Below are 22451 nucleotides of genomic sequence, written 5' to 3'. Positions count from 1 at the left end.
TCCAGTTCCAGGTAAGCGCTATCTGAGTAATAATTTACGAGCGACCAGAGGCTGATGAGCGCATCCAGCTCTCGTCAATAGATCTAGATATCTAGATATCTAGATCTAGAACTGCTCCGCCGACCAGCCAGATATCTCAGGCTAGGCCTACTCAACCACAAACCAAGCTACTTTATATCAAAGAGCAGCCCTAAACACAAGTAATTTAGATCATGATTACTTAAAAAAAGGTAGAAGAGGTACTTCTGTTCTAGATCTACATCTAGATCTAGTATAGATAATAGATCTATAAATTATGATAATTGCTGAAAATCAGCTGAACAGGAGTTTCTCATTTCAGCCGGAAATAGGATGACTGCATGAAATTCCTCAAAAATCAAAATCAGGCTATCGACGTGACCAATTCCAGAGATGAGTTTTGCATTGACCACAACCCAATTTGGTCTAATACATCTTTGCATTTCACTTATTGACTAAAAGGGGCTTTCCCCATAGAGCCAACTAAGAAATTAATAAATTATGTTAATTATAAATCGTCATAAATAAATATTAGATTGTCCCTCCTACCTGTGCAACGCTCGAACGACGACACAGGGAAGTGATTCTCCAGATTTACTAGAAAAGTCTAGCTAAAAAATATCAAATTTAGATAAATTACATTGTTCGACAAAAATTGAAGCTATTTTTGGATTTAAATAGCCTTTATTTGTAGTTCTGTTTTTTAAAAACGCTCCTTATACATTATTTGTTTTCATATTTGCAAAGTAATAATTTTTATAATAGAGCTGCGCTGTTTCTTCACACCACTTCACGTTTCCGCTTTATCTGGAAAACCAACATGTACACAAGTTGCACACGGAGACACTTCGAAAACGAGGCTTGGAGTTTCTTGTCCCCTCCCCCTTTTGTACAAAACGCAAATCAGCCAAACACAGGCTTTATGATTCAAAGCAGTATCTTATTGTTTTCAGAGTTTGAATTTTTTTCGAACCGAGGAATAGTCTTTTATGTCTGAAGAATTCATGATTGATTATTCATCTCCAGTTCTCTAATTATAGCACTCTTCTTTTATCAATCTAAAATCCTCCCTGCTGGATTCTTGTTTAGAAATCTATAATTAGTACGTTTCTGGGGATCATGTGATCTCCCTTTAAAAACAAGGATCGTAGCCTGGGCCTACCCTATTCTCACTCACAGCACAGATTATTAGAGTCACACTCACTGACTCACTCACATCACCACAGACAGCCATCGGATGATCGGGCCATCCATCAGTCTACCTCCTTCCACTCCATCTGACCCTAACTTGGAAGTTTACCGTAACAAATATGGCAGACTCGAAAGCCTCTGAAACTCAAGCCGTTCGTGAGGTATATTAAATTTAAATGAAGTAACAGTCTCTTGATCTATCATTTATAGTAAGTACTTATTAGACTAAAACTAAAAGTAAAAGAGAATCTTTGATTATATACTGTGTGAGTGTGGGACTCTGGTATTTTAGATCACAAGTAGACTTAGATCTAGATATCTAGACTATCTAGATCTATCTAGATCTAGATCTAAGTCTTTCTATTTGTAGATCTACTTTACTTTTACTTTTTTGGTTTTATAAAAGTAAATCATCAATGATCAGTTGGTTGTCTCCACCGACAACTGCGACTAGATATCTACATTAGTTTCTGTTGCCTTGGCTTTCCTCAGTAAATTTTTACTTTCACTCCCGCACACAGATGCACTGTTTCAGGGGTCAAACCGCAGTACTGTTTGCTGCAGATCACACATAAAGCCACTAAAACCGTCGCAAATCAATTATTTTCAAGACAATTTCAAATCTAACTGTAAAATATCAAATTATGGTTTAAAACAGGGGGGCATTCAGGCCCCCCTGGAACCCCCCGATTGGTCCAAAGCACGTCTATTTCGCTTAAAAACAATCAAATATTTCAAAAACTATTAATTTGCAACGGAAATGAAGTTGATATTCGTGTTCTGTGCATCAATATTTAGTAGAAAATAGACAACTGGTAGCTGAGTGTGAGACGGGAGGGAAAGTAAAAAAATACCCTTTCCTCTGTCCAGGTAAAAATAAGGCTAGCCCAGTGCCCAGTAATACTAGATCTTAGATCTAGTACAGTTCAGTAGTCACTGCCTAACCTAAATGCATGCCATACAAAAGCACGCTTCGCTCAAACGCAAGGGAGGAGTTCTGCAGAGAGCCGGCACTTACCGTGACAAGGTCCACTGAGCAATCTACAAGAGTTAGGGTTTAGGAGTTTAGGGTTAGGCTATACCCCTCTCAAAATATCCCCTCTTTTGCGTATTGATTGTTGGCCGGCCCTCTGTGGAACTCTTTCCAAATGTTGGCTACCATCATATGATGGGTTTTTTACTCTATATATATAATTTAGATGTTCAAACGCACGGTCACTTCTTCTAAACGCAGGCTTCGATCCGCAAAACACGCTGACAGGCAAACCTCCACAAGGGGAAATTTTCGCGGAAGTTGTTCCGCAGAGGGCCGGCCGACCAACAAGACATGAAAGAGGGGGTATTTTGAGCGGGGTATACAAACCGTAACCCTTAACCCTAACTCTTGTATAGTTTGCTCAGTGGACCTTGTCACGGTAAGTGCCAGCCCTCCGCAGAACTCCTGCCATTTTTGCTGCAGCCTACACTCCTACACAGTTTGCAAAAGGCATGCCTAGACAACCGAATGTCTCTGTATTTGACGTCGACATCAAATCATTTTTCGGCCATTTTCGAAAAACAGGTCTCTTGTATTGGGATTCCATGAATCATTAGATGAAGAAGATGAACAAGCCGGTAAAGCGGCTGGTCCTGATCCGATTCCACCTGAGGCCCTAAAAACAGATCTCAATGTGGCGGCAGACCTCCTTCTCCCATTGTTTACCAGGATCTGGAATGAGAGCAAGTTCACAAAAGATTGGAAAGAAGGACACCTTGTGCAACTGCAGCAACTACCGTGGAATTACTCTTCTCTCAATACCTGGTAAAGGTCTTCAACAGAATCATTCTGGAGAGAATCAAGTTTGCAACGGATCCAATACTACGGGATGAACAGGCGGGTTTTCTGAAAAATCGGTCAACCACGGACCTGATTGCATTATAATGGTACAGTTCCTGGAGTAGTCCCAGCTGATCGTCAACTTTCTTGACTATAAGAAGGCCTTTGACAGTATAGACCTAGCAGTATAGACGGGAGCACGTACGAAGGGACAAGTTGCAGGGTTATGCCTGATGGCCAGCTCTCTGACAGCTTTGACATCAAAACTGGTGTGAGACAGGGATGTTTACTATCACCTTTTCTCTTTATCTTGGCAGTCGACTGGCTGATGAAGGAAACCACCAGAGGACACTGAAATGGTATACAGTCTCTCTCTCTCTCTTTTCTGGCGCTGTGGCTTCATAAACGGTCAGCGATGCCGACAGCACGCAGGAACTCAACACTCGCTCGGGGGTCCTTGAAAAGTGCTGAAAGTGGGTTACTGAAATGTCCCAGCAGACCGGTTCTAGCACGATAGCTGGCGGGACATCTCAGGAACACATGGTCCATAGTTTCGTCCTCCTCCTTGCAGGCTCAACAGGACGGATCTGGGTTGTCCGCTGGCGCAATTTTGTGGAGATATGATCTCAGCTTGGGCGATTTTCCACCAGTTCTCATTTGGGAGAGAAGCCGGCGTCCTGTTGTCTGAGCGAGGCCTCAAGCTGGTATGACGGCGGCTGGGCAAACTTTGCGCGAGTCGATCGGTGGATGACGGCTTTAGACGTCGAGAAATCGATTGGCGTGTCAATCTGGGTAAGCGCTGTTGCTTCTTTGGCGATGCTGTCAACTTCCTCGTTCCCAGCCAGTCCAGCGTGGCCTGGAATCCACTGTAAGTGGATGGAACATTCAGAGCGTTGACAGAGGGTGTGCAGAAAACAGAGTGCACCCTCTTCACCACCAGCACCCAGGAGGCCAAGCGAAAACCAGCACTCTCACTCAAAGGCTCCCCATCACCTTCAACTCCAACCCCACCTTACTTGGGGTCACACTTGATCGTACTCTATCCTCCAACGCCCACATCCAAAACCTTGAGCTAAAACTGTCAAGCAGACTTCGTCCATTGAAAGCCCTTTCAGGCACCACCTGAGGTGCCTCAAGGGAATGCATAAAACTATATATTATGCTACTTGTCGGTCAGCTATCAACTTTTGTGCCCCTGCCTACATGCCTCTTGCCGAACCCTCCAACCTGCAGAAACTGGAAAGAAAGCAGAATGAAGCAGCAAGAATCATCACAGGCTGCTCAAAGGATACTCGTGCGGATAGCCTTCTCATCGAAGCAGACATTTTACCACTAAGGCATAGAGCTGATGCCTTGACTGCCATCTCATTCGAGAAGTCCATGCGTCTGCCTGCAACGAACCAACGCAAAGCCTCCTCAACAAAATCAGTGCCCACACGGACAGGCAAGTCGAACTGGAGAAAGCATGCTCAGAACCTCGTAGCCGAAACTGAACTGGATACGTATCCACGTGAGGAGCTGGTTGTTTTACCCCCCACACAACCGTGGAAGGCTGCATCATACAACGTGACTTTTAGCACAGATCTTGTCGTCGACTGCAAGCGTGCTAATGAACCAGCTGTCAGGGAAGCAGCAGCAGAGGCTACAATTCGTTCGCTCCCCTGCCCGATGTAGAAGTCTGGACTGACGGTTCAGCTGAGCACGGTACTGAGTATGGAGGAAGTGGAATACTGATCAAGACCGGTGATACTGAACTCGACCAGCGTGTACCTGCGGGCCGGTATTGTTCCAGCTTGTAGCTCTCGACACAGTGCTTGACATGCTTGTGGCACTACAAACAGCAGGCAGCCTTCCGAACAGTGTATGCATCCATGTATACACTGATTCTAGGTCAGCAGTCATGCGCCTACCAACCAATCGGAAAAGGTGGCCTGTTCAATCTGGCAACAAATGGTATACAGTGGACACAGCTGGACGATCTGGACTCTGCAGATGACTTGGTGCTTCTGTCGCACACTCAGGAACAGATGCAAGCAAAGACAACAATTTTAAACGCCTATCAGAGTCTGTTGGATTGAGAATCCACCCCATAAAGTTAAAAGTCCTTAGGATAGATGCATTATGATAGCTAACTTTTTCGACGTAGAAAAAGCTTTTGACACAGCGTGGAAGTACGATTTCCTTCGAGACCTGCACACTGACAGTCTATGCCGTCACCTCTCTGCCTTTGCATAGGATATTTTCAAAGATCTGTTCCTTCCCAGGCTCGTGTTTGATGATCTTCCTTATCAGGTTCTCACCAACAGGAGGATGATGTTCCCCAGGGAAGCATCCTTTCCCCTGTCCTCTTTGAAATAAAATTGAATTCCATCATTCAGACCTTCCAAGTGGGTGTTTGGAGGGTGCCACTGGTAGATCCTACTTCTTTACTTTTGCTCTTTTGTTTCTGTCTGTCTGTCTTCCTTTTTCTCAGCACTAAATGACCATTATTGTGTCGACATGCTTCTCTTTACTCAAGAAAACAAAGGCCCTCCGAAATAAAATAGAGACAGCTCTTTATAATTTTTTTATATGTTGATGACTTTCTGATATTTAATGCTGCCAATCCAGAGACCTTTGGCTAAGACCCATGGAAAGATAGCTCTGCAATTAAATGTGATTGTAATATTATTAGGAGGTGTCACCGTGTCAGATTCAAGACTTTTTATAGGCAAGAAGACAGCCAGCAATAGGATTATGTTGAGTTTAATTCAATGCATAGTAATAATAATAATAATAATAATATATAACATTTATAGAGCGCATTTCCAAAAAAAGTAGCTCAATGCGCTTTACATTGGAATACCCATTTTTCAAAAACCTTTCTTACTACTTCCTTTCTTCTCACGCAATATACATTAATGCACACACACACACACACATACACACACACACACACACACACACACACACACACACACACACACACACACACACACAGAGACTATTTTCATCCAGACATAGGAAAAGAACAAATATAATGAAAGCTAACGTTAAAAGCTTATGAAGGATAGGCCTGTAGGAACAGAAAATGTTTAAGATGTCTTTTGAAGCTATCAAGTGTTCTTATTTGTCTTAGTTTCATGGGTAATCTGTTCCACATAAATGGACCAAGATATGAGAAAGATCTCTCTCCATATGATTTGTATGATTTTACAGGTGTCACAAGTAGGGTGTTATCGTTCGATGATCTTAGGTTTCTCCCTGGTTTATATATACTGATAAGTTCTTGCAGATAAAAAGGAGCAGTTTTATTTACACATTTGAAACACATGACGCAGATTTTAAATATTATTCGTTCTTTTACAGGGAGCCAATGCAGTTCTTTTAATAATGGAGTGACATGGTCTCGTTTTTTAGATCTTGTTATCAGTCTAGCGGCATTGTTTTGAATTACTTGTAAACGATTCAAATATTTGTTGTTCAGACCTGCTAGGAGTGAGTTACAATAGTCTAATCTAGATAGGATAAGAGATGTTACCAGTGTTTTTGTGGTCTCTTCGCTTAAGTACTTTCGAACTAGGCCTATCCTTCTCAGCTGAAAATAAAGGGATTTGGACAGAGATCCTACAAACGAGCCCATTGATAAGTGGTGGTCAATATATACACCGAGATTCCTGACAACTTCTTTACTAGATGTCATATGCCCATATAAATCAAAGTTGACACTTTCCAGATCTTTATTTAATCGTGGATTTTTTATAAGAATGATGTCTGTCTTTTCTTCGTTTAGTTTCAATTTGTTTACTGTCATCCACTTTTTGATTTCATAAAAACATTGTTTAGTGATGGAAATCATGTTTGGTAGATCTTGAATGGTGCCATTAACATACATTTGGGAATCATCGGCATAAATATGATAATTCAATCCATGATTTTGTAAAATGCTTGCTAAGGGCTGTGTATATAGTGTAAAGAGCACTGGTCCAAGAACGGACCCCTGTGGAACTCCATAATCGAGCCTGACCTGCTTTGAAAAGCTATTTTTAATTTGCACTGACTGAACTCTTTCTAGTAAATATGACTTAAACCATGAAAGCACAGTACCCGATAAGCCAAATGAGCGCTCAAGTCTTGTGAGTAGAATAGCATGGTCAATTGTGTCAAAAGCTGCGGACAGATCCAAAAGAGTTAAAAGACAGATGTTTTTGCTATCAATGGAATCCAATAAATCAGACGTTACTTTTAAAAGCGCAGTTTCGGTACTATGATGAGTTTTATAGGCAGATTGGTAAATTTCCTCAAGACCATTTTTTCTCATGTGAGACAAAACTTGACTTAAAACAATCTTCTCTAGAATTTTTGAGACAAATTGCAAATTCGAAACTGGTCGATAGTTTTTAAATTCATTTTTATCAAGCCCGGGTTTTTTCAATAAAGGTTTTACAATAGCTTGTTTGAAAGTATTAGGTACTGTGCCAGTGGCAAGTGACATATTCACTATCTGAGTAATGTGAGGTAGGACAATATCAATACAGGTTTTGAATACATGAGCAGGCATTGGGTCAAGGTCGCATGTTTTTATGGTTGACCCATTAATACAATTTAAAATATCACTACTTGTAACTGGACTAAAAGAATCTAATATTTGTCCAGTAAATTCTGAAAATTCCAAATTTCCATTTGGCTCTAGGTCGAGAGAAGAGCGTATGGTATTAATTTTGTCATTGAAAAAAGTCACAAATAAACTACAAAGTTCGTCATCTGATGTTGCAGAGGGGAGAGGAGATATTGTTTCTTTTCCCAGAATAGCATTGGTAGTCTGAACGAGTTGTTTGGGTGATTTAACATCTTGTAATTCATGTAGATAGTATCTTTTCTTGTTATTTTCGATGATTGAGTTGACTTTGTCTCGGTGGTTAATAAAGATGTCTCTGTGAACTTGAAGTTTTGATTTCCTCCACCTGCGTTCTGCCTGACGTCGATGTTTCTTGGCCTCTTTGATTTCAAGTGAAAATCAAGGAGAAAAGGGTCTCGAAGAAATGTTTCTTTTTACCATTGGCGCATGTTGGTCGATTGCCGCTTTGAGAGTGTCATGAAATGTGTCTGCATCTAGGGAGGATAGACTTGTCAGTGTTTTGCTTACGTCGTCCCGAAGTGCCTGTGTGTCTATTGTTCTCGTGTTCCTTGAAAGTATGCTTCTTCTTACGTGTTTTGGTTTGGAGATGTTAATGTTAGCTATCAGAAGAGAATGGTCAGAGATAGCCTTATCTAAAACCTGATGTTTAAGAACATGTTGGTCAGCAGTGTTGGTAATTAGCAGGTCCAAAATGTGACCACTACGATGTGTCGGCTCTTTGATTAGCTGCTGTAGATTATGATCATCAAGAATTGAAACAAGGCGTTTGGTGTCTGGAACAGATGGAACATCAAAGTGAAAGTTGAAATCCCCTATGATGTAAAAGGGGGAGGCAGCTTGCTCTAGTTGAAAGAGTAGATCTTGGAATTCTATGAAGAATTCTTTACTTGTAAATTTATTTTTCTTGTTAGGTGGCGGTCGATAGATACATGTCACACGGAAGGTAAGTTGCTCTGATCTGATGAAAGCAGTGGCTGATTGAAATGTGCGATACGATGGACCACCGCAGATGAACTTTACTGGTAAACCTCGCCGATGAATAAAAGCAATTCCGCCACCACGTGATCCGCGTGAAAAAGATTTAAGTTCAAAGCCGGGTGGTAGAAGGTCGGCTATGATAGATTCATCGCCTTCTGTTCGAAGCCAAGTTTCTGTGATGCACAACAAGTCGATGTTCATTTCTTCAATTACGTCTCTTACAATGTTTGTTTTGTTGCAGCACGACTGGGTGTTAATACAGCCAATTCTTAAGTTGGGACAGTTATGTTGAAATACATTACGAGTGTCTATCTGTATTAGGTTTTTCTTGTTCACAGTAGTCGTAGTTCTATTCTTAGAAACAGTGTCACGAGGAATCCCCTGACACACCATAATTTTTCTCTGTTTCCTTGTCCCACCTCTCGTACCCCTCTTGTCACTCTTTACTACCTTTGATTGACAAACACAGCTGTTTCTAACTCCTAACTGGGCCAAACTAGTAAGCACATTTGATGGTACACTCAGACTTGGATTGTTTACGTTTAACAGCTGATCTTTTGTGTACTTAGTTGTTTTCCCTGTTTGATTCAGTGCGCAAGGGTGTAACACAGGGAAAACCCGAACATGGTGGTATGATCTAGAGTTCACTACAAAACTGTAAACATGGCCAAAATAGTTCAATAGGGCCAGGGTAAGAATTACAAGTTCCATGGCTAATATTAGACTAGATCTTGTCTTTATATGTACTATTTTTACACCACTAGATGAAGCAAATCAAGGGCCCTCACATGATATTAAATTCCTAGAAAACACAATTCATAATCTTGAGAAATGGCGAAAAAATGCATAGAGCTGTTTCAGTAATGGTGGGTTCATGCCGGAGAGATGTTAATCTTGAATATTTGGTTAGAATCTTTTGTATTTTGTCTCTTCATATTTTGGTCATATAATCTTAGGAAAAAACTCAAGTGGAGGAGGAAGACTCTGAAGAGGAAGAGGAGGATGATGATGATTCAGATAATACTGAAGAGGTAAGATGATATATTGTGATAATTGATATTAATCATGAAAGGCATGATTTTTATAGTGCTTATTCCCATGAACACACACCTCAAGGCGCTTTATGTAAATCAAGATACAAAATAATAACTAGGACCAAAATTGCTCATATATATATACATAAAGAAATGACATACGCACACACACATCCCTCCCTTATTCATGCATGCAAAACACACACATACACACACATACACTCACACTCACACACACACACACACACACACACACACACACACACACACACACACATTGACACACACGTACACATGCACACCTCCCCTCTTGTTACACACGCATGCATGTTATATTATCATTATGATACATCAGTATGAGTGAGCCATACAAAAACTTTTTAAATATTCACTTAAGTTAACAAAAATACACAGAAAAGATGCAAGCCAAGTTAACATAAAAATACTTGTATACATAGTATGGATACAAAATTCGTCTACATAATATTGTACTGAAAATGAAACCACTGGGTTAGAAATGATTTAATTAAATGTTTCTTTAAATACATGTATGTCTTAAATTTATAGACTCTGATGTTGTGTGTATCAGGGGTTGCAGAATAGAGTTCTCCAAACTGATTGAGCAAGATGGGTGAAGGATCTTTCAGCTCATTTTTTTTTTACCTCCTCTTCTGGAAACTCTTAAAAGATGCTGATCGCCTGATCTCCTCAGTGGTCTTGATGAAACATGATAAATAAATCTGTATGAGATTGCTAAGATAGGAGGGAGCTTTGTTATTGACACATATGTTGCATAATGTTGCTTTTTTTATACAATGTTCTAGCTGAAATGGGGTTGTTGCAATATTCTTATTCTTAACACGATAGTAATATGTTCCCTTTTCTTTTTTACTCTACAAGCCTAGCGGCAATTCGTGAAGAGTGGTGTTAGGTAGGTTGGCCAGCACAGTGAAACTTGGATTCAATTTTTAAAAAAGGGATGGATTCTCTTTCTTTTTTTAATTCTTGTTCTATTCATTTGAATCAATATATAAAACAAAAGTCACTTGCAGGATGAACAGCAGCTCCCCCCCCCCCCCCCCCCCAACGAATCTTATCTATTCTATTCCAAAAGACCACACTTGCACTGTGTTACATTACACTCTTAGCCTAGCCTAGGCCTATTGTGTAATCTCATGCAACCCATCAATCGCCTTCTTTCATAACAAAACATGGGCTGTTGACATGCACATAAGACATTATGTGTCTTACCATGTGCTGGGGTTGGTTGAGGCAGCGAGCACATATATCTGTTAGTGCATGTGTCTGGGGATGATGAGGGGGGCGCAGGCACAAGCGTTTCTGACTTGGAATGTCAGCAGGGATACAGACGCACGGTAGTCATATTCCTCCCTCCCCCAGCTAATGAACAATGAATTGTGCGCTGGTCTTTAGATACAAAAGTTGTCGTATGGTGGGCCTTACATTGCTAACAAAGTTGTTGCTCATATTGCTGTAACGAAAACTCAGATTCAATGGAATTTAAGGTCAGGCAAGATGACTTTACCATATTTATATTCTATTTTCTCTGCAGATGCTTGCAGTAATCAATAAGTGGGAACATAAAAGATGACATGAGAGCTTAAAATGAGCATTCATTCAAAAACACTGGACAAATACCCAATTCTGCGCAACTCACAAAATGAGATAGTACATAAATAATTGACCTGATGGTCCACTGACAATGAGTTGAAATACACTTTCACTTTCAGAGTTAAAATACAGCTTTTCATTTTCAGTTCAAATCTGATCGACATCAATTGGTAGGTGACTTTTTTGGGGGTTACATAAAAGAAACTCAATTTTGTCTAGGTTTTATTTTCATTGTTGTTTCTGTATGTTTTTATTTTTATAAAATGTACTTATATTTCTTTTGTCTATAATATAAAAAATGTTGGAGGTTGGAGGGTACTCTGGTGTGGTTTGCTTCTTCTTTCCTATCAAGATTCTATCGTCCTTATCTCTCCTCCTTCTTTTTTGTGTTTGTTACAACGTTTACCTAGGGAACCTAAACAAATGGGTAACAGGGAAAGTAGCTTTTTTGAGAGCATCTGAGCAAAGGAATGAATGGAGAACCATGATCGCCGATGTCTGTCGCAGATCTGGCACTGGATGATGATGACTCCCTTGTAACATCTCTAATCTTCGGCACTTATTGTGGTACAAATGCCATAAAACTCTTTTATGAAAACGAAAAACAATAGTGTTGTCTATGCTCAATTATTGGTAATGAAATTCTGATAGCACAATAATCATTTGATAATAATTAGTATCGGTTCAAACAATGTTATTATTACTAATTAGTAAATGAACGACTCTTATAAACTCCTCTTTCATGTAGTCTACAAAGAAGTGTTTCTAGTAAGTATGGATTTTTTGGTTTGCCTGTGACTAGGTCATGATGCAAGTGTAGAAGAACTTCTTTATCACAGTCTGATTTGGTTCTCAGGTTTTCTGTTGCGTGTTTCATTATATTACCACTTATCGCTTTTGATGTCGTTTATGTTTTTTCAGGAAGTTGAACCGAAGTTGAAATATGAACGTATTGCCAATGACTTATCTTCAATTCTCAGCAAGGATGCTGCCAGTTGCATAGCTGTACATCCAAAGGTATTCTCAGATTGTTGCTATAGCTGTAAGTTAATTTTAGCTTGAATAGAACTCTGCTTCTCATTTTGAACAGTATAGTAAATATACATGTACTCAGCATGTACTGAAGTGCACACTGCTGAATGTATTTGGGAGACAAGTTTTTTGTTTTGTAAGTGTTTTATGGTGCTCGCAACTGCATAAGGTCATATGAGTGCCCGCGACACGTTAAACATTTTCAATTTAATAGGAATTAGTTTTGAATTTTGCCCAGGTAGTGGCCAAAGCATACTCTTATTGATTTTAGAACCACCAAGGGGTCTTTACGGTGCGCAACTTACGCATGGGATCTCCAAGATTTCTTTTGCCTCATCCGAGAAGGCTAGGTGTTAGATCTTACCTACCCTAAGATCAGGAGTGTGGCTGAAAGGGCAGTATATCGGAACGACGTATTTTTCAATTTTATTGTCCCTAGAACAAAAGGGAAGGTATATTGGAACGGTGTATGTATTGCCGACAGCATTGCATTACTTTAGGATTGGAAAAGATAAAATCGATTATTACAGATAAATCATTGCATTATGTTTGTCATGCAGGCTTGAGAATATCTTTTAATTTGTTTGAAGCATGAAGATGGGGAAATACGAAGGAAAAAACCATTCCCCTCTGCGTTTTGCATACAGGCTTGGGACTGTCAAAGGCCGCATTAGAATGATTTTTATGGGTGCTTGTATATAAAAAGTTTGTTAAAAATCTGATTAAAAATCATTCATAAGTTTAAAATTGGCAGCATTTTGTAGGCAATTTTATGGAGAAAACTTTTTGTAGTGGGTTATTAACTCGAATCTTTTTTTTTTTCAAAGTCCCTGTCAGCTTTATGTTTTCTGTTCGTTGTCATTTTCATCTTGAGGGATGCCCGTTTTGCCTTTTCGCGTGGTGTACTTCTCCATGGTTAGACAGGGAATGACTTCAACACATAACTTGTTTTATATAGTGCCTAGACAGTGTGTAGTGAAAACATAACAGGGTCGCGCGACTCCACAGTGTCCTATTTTCCTTAAATATTAAACATTAAAACCACACACACACACATACATAAATGAGCCTTTAGAAGGCATGCGCACATCATAACAACCACACCAGTTGTAAGCAAGCAGTTCACAAATAGTTGTGGATTCACGTGACTTTACAGACACTTGTACTCAACACGAGACACACAGTCAGTAAGTACTGGTAAAGTGTGGGACTCGTGACTCGCAAGCAGAGAAACATGTACACTAAGTATTTGGTCGATTTCATGTCTGAAATTGAACCTACTTGTATTAGATTATCATGATCAAAGAAAACGTATGCGCCGTTCCGATAACAAAAATTATGTCGTTACGTATTTACGCCGTTCCGATAAGCTCCGGGCTGAAAGACAGCCGTAAGAAGGAGCCAAGGAGTAGCAGTAGCAAGGCAGCAGAATAGAGACAGGGATTTACAGGAGGGTGGCAAAAAGGGGGGGAGGGGAGGCAGAGAGTGAAGACAGAACATGATAAGAGAGCAGGAAAGGAGGTGAAAGGTCAAAGGGGACAACATTTTTTTTAGAGAACATTTTCCGTCACTGTCAGGTTTTGAATCCGGGACCTATTGAATGAGAGGTGAAAAACATACCTCTAGACCATGAGAGCCCCCTGAGACAATTCTGATTTTATAGATTTGATATTAAAATTGTTGTATTGTTTTTGTTTAAGGTGTATAGCTTTGAAAGTTTTCTTTAATTTAGTTTTTTGTTTTGTTTTACGCAGTTCAACCCCATTATACCGCCTACTTGGGATGAGCATACAGTTGACGGTTCAGCAGGGCTAGGGGTGGTATAAAGGGATAAACTGATTGTACTGATTGCCATCTTAATTTGCCTCTCATTCAATAGGTCCTGGGTTTGAATTCGGAGAGTGCCGGAACATTTTCTTCTCTATCTAAAATGTTCTCCTTTTACCTCCTTTCTTGCTCTCTAACAATGTTCTATCATCTGCTTTTGGTTCCACTTTCTGCCCCCACCCCTTCACCTCCTTTGCCCCCTACTCTGGGCTCTTGACTCTTTCTGTAGTCTTTCTGCTGCTACTCCTTGGCTCCTTCTTACTACTGTATTTCAGCCACTCCCCCGATCTTATGGTAGGTAAGATCTAACTCCTAGCTTTCTCGGATAAGGCCGAAAAATTTTGGGGTTCGCGTGTGCAAATTGCATATGTTGAAGATCCAAAATTGATAAGAGAAGGCTTCGGCCACCACCTGAGCAAAATTCAAAATTTTCTATCAACTCAAAATGTTTAATGTGTCCCGCACGCTCATATGGCCTTATGCAGTTGAGAGCGCAGTAAAACACTTACCAAAAAACTGGTAGAGACAAGAGGCTAGACACAAACTGCTGCCAGTCTTGCCTCATTTAGATCTGTCTTGTGTAATTGCCGTGTGCAGGAGGAAAAAAAGCAAAGCATGTAGCGACTAATTACATATGCACAACTCATGTTAACTTCATGTAAAATTAAAATCAAATTAAAATAAGCTAATATCAGAAGCTAGGCTATATATCGCTGGTGGAGTGATGAAACCTCGCAACCCCAGAAAGGAAAATTTTACAGGAGAGACAAAAAACCTATTTATTCGTGAACAAAAAGATCTATATGAACCAAAGTTGGTACAGATAAATGAAAACACCTTTGAAACTTAGAGCAAAAAAATAACTTTTCTATTGTTTAAATGGTTATGCTGTGCGATGCGAGGTTTCATTACAACATTTTGTCATGATGAAACCTCGTAATCAGCCGGCGGGAGGGTTGCGAGGTTTCATCAGGACAGAGTTTGAGGGTTGCGAGTTTTCTCGCAGCTCATTTGGTTGCAGTATGCATTTGTAGTTTGGAACGCCACAAAGTGATGAAGATGTTTCTTCAAGACCAATTAGTTTAGAGTTAGATTCCCGGCCAACTGAGTCTGAAGTCAAATAAATGTGTGTTATCTGCAGAATTTGGGTTTGAAACCTCAAACGAATCAGCGATTTGTGCATTCTGTTTCAATATAATTTTCCAGGATTAGATCTGGTTACTTTCATTTTACAAAAAAGCACAAATGAATAGTATATCTCTGCAATATGATCTCTGGTTACACTGCAGATGGCTTTCACAATGGTAAGAAATAGATGTAGATAAAAATATAGACATGATTTTCAAAGTTTTACTGCGTCAGTCCATTACTAAATTTATTAAGAACACACACACACACACACACACACACACACACACACACACACACACACACACACACACACACACACACACACACCACACACACCACACACACACACACACACACACACACACACACACACACACACACACACACACACTGCTTTGAAAAACGAATGGAAGATGTCAATCAAATAATAGGTTGTGGGTCATGAATACTAATTGTGTTAATTATGAAAATACATAACGTATGTGCAGACAAAACCCCACCAAAAAGATCAGTACGATGTCTGGGACTGAAAAAACCCCCCATTATGAATAGCCATTAATGATAACGGCGTAAAATGTCATAAAGTGATGACGTACATTGGAAATAACAGATTCATGCTCCTACAGGTGATTGTACTTGGGAGTGCTGGATTTTAAGACGTTCTGTGTTCAGTGGTGTAGCAGGATGGACCTCATGTTTCTGTGTTTTGCCTTCGGAACGTAAACCCATTCATTACTTAAAAGCAGCTTGAACTGGATGTTCATGTCTGGGATGTACTTCAAACACCTGATGTCGGTGACAACAGGATGACCCGTTTTTCTGCCTGGTCTGATAGACTTGTGGCTTCCTCACTTAGAATAATGTCTGGTTTTTCTCTGGCCATCCTGAAGAAATGGAGGTAGCTCAGGGCGACCTCGATTCGTGCTTTTCGAACTGATCTTTCAATAGTTGAGTGCACAGTCAACTTATATTTGTGTGTCCTTTGATCAACCATTTCTTTTCAATTGCGCTACCATGTGTTGTTGCAAACAGGCTGAGAGAAACATTGGCTAGTTTGGCATTTCTGTATTGGTAACCACAGCGGTCGCTCTCGATGATGGTTTTCTGGAAGTGCAGCTTTTCCTTCAGGAAAATCAGTAGACATGAAGCAAACTTATTGACTAATTCCCCCTTCTGCTTTATGCCACACGTAACAAGTAATCTGATGTGTTGGAGCTTCAAATATCGTAAAGTTATGAACGGCACGCTTTGTTTTGTAATATAAAGCTGATGCATTCAGTTTGGGTGTAAGTGTAAGGAGCACAAGCTGAAGATCCATAGAAAACATGCGCCATTTTAGGTTCATCACTGGCGAGATATTTGATGGCTTCAGATTTGTCTCGTTCCATTTCCTTGCGCGCTGCCCCTTTTCTAGAATGTGAGCATTCCAAAAATCCTCCGCACGTTGCCACCTTCAGGGATAATGCATAGGTCTCACATATCTTTCTTTGGCATGAACAAGACAGGCTATTCTGCCTGATTGTTTCATTGATTGGGGGGGGGGGGGTGTCTGTTGAGAGTCTGCCTCCCGTGGTCTTGGCAGAATTGTGCATACATTTTGTAGATATCTGAGTTTCTTTGATAATTGGTTCTAAATGTTTCTTACAAATCTTTCACTCAACCCAGTTGAATGCAGGAACATTTTTTTATACACTGGCACCTTATGACCATTTTAAATGTGAATTTGAAGGTATGCCCTTTCTGGTTAGTTTCTGAATACCTCCTCTGAGGTTGGTCTATGTCCACTAGTCCAATAAAGAGACATTTTTTTTCATCCCATGAGAGGACCACACTGAATCAAAATTAATGTGTCGGTCTTCCTCCAGAGCCATTTGCCCTTTACATTTCAAAGCTCAGCTCTTGCAATCACAGTTTGGTTTCAGTGACGTAGCTGGGCTTTTCATTGAATCATTATGGTATTCCTGACCAGATCCACGGATGGCCTTCACTTCTTTGTCGCCACTCCTGAAAATCCTTTCTTTTCCTCTGTGGCATCCCAAATGAGCTGTGTTTTTGGATCAGGCTCCAAGAAAGGTGCCTAAGGTGCCTGAAGGTGAGATGGACCTAGGAATGTAGTTTGCAGATCGTGTTGCTGTAACTCCGCAGGTAATAATTCAGCAGCTGACTTACAGCTGCCTGGGGAAACGTCAATATGGTTTGGGACGTGATTCCAGGCGACACTGGTGTTGTTGCAGACTCAGTCTGGGATGATGCTGATACTTCCTTGCCCCCACATATAAGGCACATCCCTGGAAAGGACTGTGACAAGGTAGCTGGAGTCAATTCATGGAACGGGGTCTGCTCAGTGGTTTCCAAACCAGCACTTGGATGATGTAAAGATCTAGGTGATGCGAGCACAGATGGAGGAGATATTCAAAACAGATGCGTAAATGTCCATATCACTTGTATTGTTGATGCACAAATTTGTCACAGTGTCCTCTATAGACTTCAGGGTCAAGAAGAACATGGATAAGTTCAGCACTATTTGGTCTCAACCACAACTGAAGGATTCGACTAATCAGCGGATTCATAGTTTGAGAAGGGGTGAAACCTTACCCTCTCTTTGGTAAACAAAATGTCCAGGTGACATCTGGAGAGTGCATAGACTTGTCACTTATTCTTAGTAAGGACTATTATCATCTGTCTTTTCAAGGTGTAACTGTTGCTTTAAATTAAGTGTTAACAACGTTTGTGCTTTATGAGAACATCTTGCTTACCAATGCGTTAGTCATCCCTATGACAGGATTTCAAATAGATTTACATAATGTAACTCCTTCACTTATGATCATATTTGAATTTCTGAACTGACTAAAATAAAATGGATGAATAAAAGAATGAATGAATGAATGAATGAATGAAACATTTCTTTATTAAGTCAGGCATATAAAATGCACCAGAAAAGGTCAATTATGAGCGCTTCCATTAAGTCAATTCATATCCAGAACCTCGTATAAGCACGTCACTCTCTCAAACCGGGAGTGATGAAACCACGCAAAAGCAGATCAGTGCACCAGGTGAGGGTTGCGAGGTTTCATCATGCCAGGATATCATGCGGGGCAAACATATGAGGTCTTTTTAGTAAGTTTTTTTCATACTTTCTCTTTATAATTTAACATAGTGCTTTTGACAGAATGTGAAGAAGGACTGGGAGAAGACATTAAGCCAAAAAAACGATTTTAGAAAAAATTGAGGGTTATGAGGTTTTATCACTCCAGCAGCGATATGTAATAAAAAAAAATAGCCTCACTGGCACTCGCCAGCCTGTTGGTCGTTGGGAGACGCCAGATACTTTGCTGGCAGTCCGAGGTGGCTCAGTTCCTTTGAATTCCATTTTTCTCATATTGACCAAAGGCCAAAAATAATAGCATTTTCATAATCAGTGCAAATGATGACAAATGCTAAAAAATAAGCCGAAACTTGCAGGAATGTTTGTGGGAAATAGATGACAATGACAATGACAATCTTTATTCATCTCGCAGGGAGAAATTTGTCTTGGTCGTTAACAATGGCAGTAGACGTTACAAAAGTTAGACTTAAAAGTGCACTCACGCAAACGCACAACAAGACTTGTACATCTCCCTTGTCCGGTCCAGGCTTGACTACGGCTGTCAAGTCTACGGATCGGCAAAACCACACGTCTTAAAAATACTAGATCCAATACAGAACCAAGGACTCCGCCTCGCTCTGGGGGCTTTCCGCACTTCTCCGGTGGAGAGCCTACAGGCCGAGGCCAACATTCCACCACTCTCACTCAGACGCACACAACTCTCACTACAATACGCAGTTAAACAGAGCTCAACACCGGAAAATCCAGCGCACAACAGCATTTTTCAAACAAATCCAGAAACCAGAAACAGATTCCAAAACAACGAAAAACTCATCAAACCTTTCGGCCTCAGAATCCTTGAGGACCTCAAAAACTTACACTTTTCCAAACAAGACATCCAACAAATTCTTTTCCCCGACCTCCCTCCGTGGCACCTCACCAAGGCAAAAGTAGATTTACAGCTGACCACACACAACAAAGAAAGCACAAACACCAAAACATTTCAAGCAGAATACAAAAAACTAATAGATAAATACCCCGGTGCGGAGCTCATCTTCACGGATGGCTCCAAAAAAGACAATGAAGTGGGCGCCGCAGCCCTATCTCCCAACAATACACACCAGAGGAGACTCCATCCTGAAGCCTCCATTTTCACTGCGGAGGCCACTGCCATTGACATGGCACTGGACTCTGTAGAAAATTCTCCTAACAAATCTTTCCTTATCCTTTCTGACTCTCTGTCTTGCATCACCTCACTCACAAACTACACACTCCTACACCCAAAAATAGTTAGGCTACAACAGAAAATCCATACACTATCCGAAACAGGAAAAAACATCATGTTCGCATGGATACCCAGCCATGTGGGCATCCGAGGAAACGAGCAGGTAGACGACCTGGCGAAGAAAGCTTCATCCCTTCTGCTGGGATCAACGACAAACACTCTCCCACAGACTGACTTTAGAAATAAAGTCAAAAAGTACACCTCCAGTCTGTGGGAGAGCCACTGGGAAAACCAGAAAAATAATAAATTATATGAAATTAAACCCAGACTAGAACAGCGAAATCCTTCGGATCTCTCCAGAAGAGACGAAGTCATTTTTACTCGATTGCGCATCGGACACACGGCCCTAACCCACAAATACCTCCTACAGGGAGAAGAGAAGCCGTTCTGTGTCGGATGCGACACAGATTTTACCATTAGACACATTTTAACAGAATGTCTAGACTTTGGAGAGATCCGAAGAAAATATTATAAATGCAAGAAATTGCAGGATATTTTCTCCGTCGTTGTTCCCAGCAGAATTTTAAATTTTATAAAGGCCATTGGCCTTTATGGCGAGTTGTAAAGTGAATCTGATATTATTAAAAATTTTTATTGTTACTTAAAAGTTGTTTTAGATCACAAATGTATTTACACCGAATTTGAATATTTTAACTTTTTAGCATTTTAAAGTAAATTAGTTACCAGTCGTGAAGTGAACTTTCGCAGAGGTGAACAACTTGTGTTTCGCGCGCTCATATGACCTTAGCAGTTGCGAGCGCCGTAAAACCTTATACTACTACTACTACTACAACAAGACAGGACATTATGCCAAGTAAATACATGTCTCACGGGCTGGGACAACCCGCTTCGTAACACATTCATTCTCTCTCTCTCTCTCCCTCTCTCTCTCTCTTTCTCTCTCTCTCTCTCTCTCTCTCTCTCTCTCTCTCTCTCTCTCTCTCTTTTGTAGCACTGTGTGTTCAGTAACCTCACTGCAGTTGGTACGAATGAATTTCTATATCTGTCTGTTCTTGCTTTTTTGGAAATGTATCGTTTACTGCGGGTCGATAGTTGAAATTCCTATGTCAGTTGGTGGCTATGGTCACTAAGCATTATTTCCGCCTTTTTTAGAACGTTTGTCTTGTGCAGATATTCAAAGTTACTTAGGTCTCTACCAATTGTTCTTGATGCCTTTTTTATCAACTTATTTAGTTTTATAATGTGCTGCCTTCCCAGATTGCTACCATAGCAAGTGATTCCAAAATTTATCAAAGTTTCTATTGTGGTGGTGTAGAAAATCTGAAGGATGGATGGATTCAGATTGAAAGACTTTAGTTTCCTCAGAAAGTACAGCCTCTGATTTACTTTTTTAACGATATTGTTTACGTGGTTTTGCCATGTAAATTTGTTGTCTATTGTAAGGCCAAGATATTTGTATGAATCCGTGATTTCAATAGTTTCTTGTTCTATTACGAGTGGTGGGATTGTTGGTTTTTCTCTTCTAAAATCAAAAATCATTTCCTTTGTTTTTGAGAGGTTCACTTTTAGAAAATTTGAGTTGCACCATTTAAAAAATCTACATATTTCTTCGAAATACTCTTTTTCATCATGGTTTATTAATCCAATAATAGCGGAGTCATCTGCAAACTTAATTTTAAAGCGTGTTGTTTTATATATACTTCTATGATCGTTGGTATATAGTATACAAAACTGGTGACAAAACACACCCATGAGGACTGTCGGTGTTACAAAGAATTGTGTCAGATTTTGTGTTGTTTAGCTTCACATCATCAAGCAGCCACCAAATGGGTATTGTGCGATATGTGTAGTGTGTACCTTTGGTGGCCAATTCACTGGTGGTATACTGGGCAAATTTACATTTGTTTAAAAAACTCAAGATAGTTGGTTAGTGTGTGGTGTAACGGTGCAAACATTATGTTTACAGAGATGCCAACCAGTACGATTTTACGTATTTTAGTACGATTTTTGGCCGAAAATACGCGAATACGACTTTTCATGAAAAAATACGCATCCTGGAATGCGAAAACTACGAGATCCAGCTTGGGCGAGTAAACCAAATTATCTCAAGTCCCATCTTTTGTCAAAATAGTATCTGTTTCGCAGAACTGGAATATTTGAAAACCAAGTCCGATGTGGTCAGTAAGTTCATTTTTACCGGTCGCGATCGTGATATTATATTCGTTCATCTTTTCCCCGTCTGGAGAGTACGTTTCACTTTCACGCGAAAAGGCAACTATGGCGGCAGGCGGAAGCGTATGCGACACCGAGGGTCGATCGGGAAAATCAAGATCTACTTTCGCTTTCGTTACCACCGAGTAGTTTGCCAGCAGTTGTCTGATAAAATGTAATAAATACTCTGACTCGTCGCTGTGCTGTCACTTGTTGAGAAAAAAAAAAAAGAAAAGAAAATACAAGCGGGGATCGAAGAATACCGGACCACTCGTACATTATTGCGCGAGAAAGTGGGGCGGGTGGTTGGGGCGGAGGAGGGGGGAGGGCTGACAACTAGTGGTGTGCGAGTAAGCGAAAAATCTTGGTCGAGTAATGATCGGTTAAATGCAAAATTGTTCGGTTAACCGATGAAATTGACCGAAAAAATTTTTCTCGACCAGGAAATCTAGATCGAGCAGGGGTCAAAAGTCATCGCAGCTGCGCTGTAAGCACGCATTTTTCAGCTGATGTCTGGATCTAAAAACAGCTTTTGGTCTTCGTCGCTTCGCGCGGTATAAAAATAAGAGTCTAGATCTAGTAGTAGTAGTATAAGGTTTTACGGCGCTCGCAACTGCTAAGGTAATATGAGC

The 22451-nt window shown here is 40.4% G+C and overlaps 2 protein-coding genes across 2 annotated transcripts in view; one reads left to right on the top strand and one right to left on the bottom strand.

Annotated features, from left to right (window-relative positions):
- Positions 1-1168: 1168 nt before the first annotated feature.
- LOC101864013 (vacuolar protein sorting-associated protein 41 homolog) overlaps positions 1169-22451 on the top strand; it is a gene marked incomplete at its 3' end in the record, with an annotated part of 77580 nt that continues 56297 nt past the window's right edge. Inside the window, 3 exon segments of the mRNA XM_005106946.3 lie at positions 1169-1370; positions 9578-9652; positions 12209-12304. Of these exon segments, the coding sequence (XP_005107003.3) occupies positions 1329-1370; positions 9578-9652; positions 12209-12304 (213 nt within the window).
- LOC118478439 lies at positions 7446-9507 on the bottom strand. The gene has a single exon (XM_035972047.1). The coding sequence runs from the start codon at positions 9330-9332 to the stop codon at positions 8022-8024; it is 1311 nt and encodes a 436-aa protein (XP_035827940.1). The 5' UTR covers positions 9333-9507; the 3' UTR covers positions 7446-8021.

Source organism: Aplysia californica, unplaced genomic scaffold, assembly GCF_000002075.1.
Source record: "Aplysia californica isolate F4 #8 unplaced genomic scaffold, AplCal3.0 scaffold00565, whole genome shotgun sequence".
NCBI lineage: Eukaryota > Metazoa > Mollusca > Gastropoda > Aplysiida > Aplysiidae > Aplysia > Aplysia californica.
This window is presented reverse-complemented; position numbering and strand designations above follow the sequence as displayed.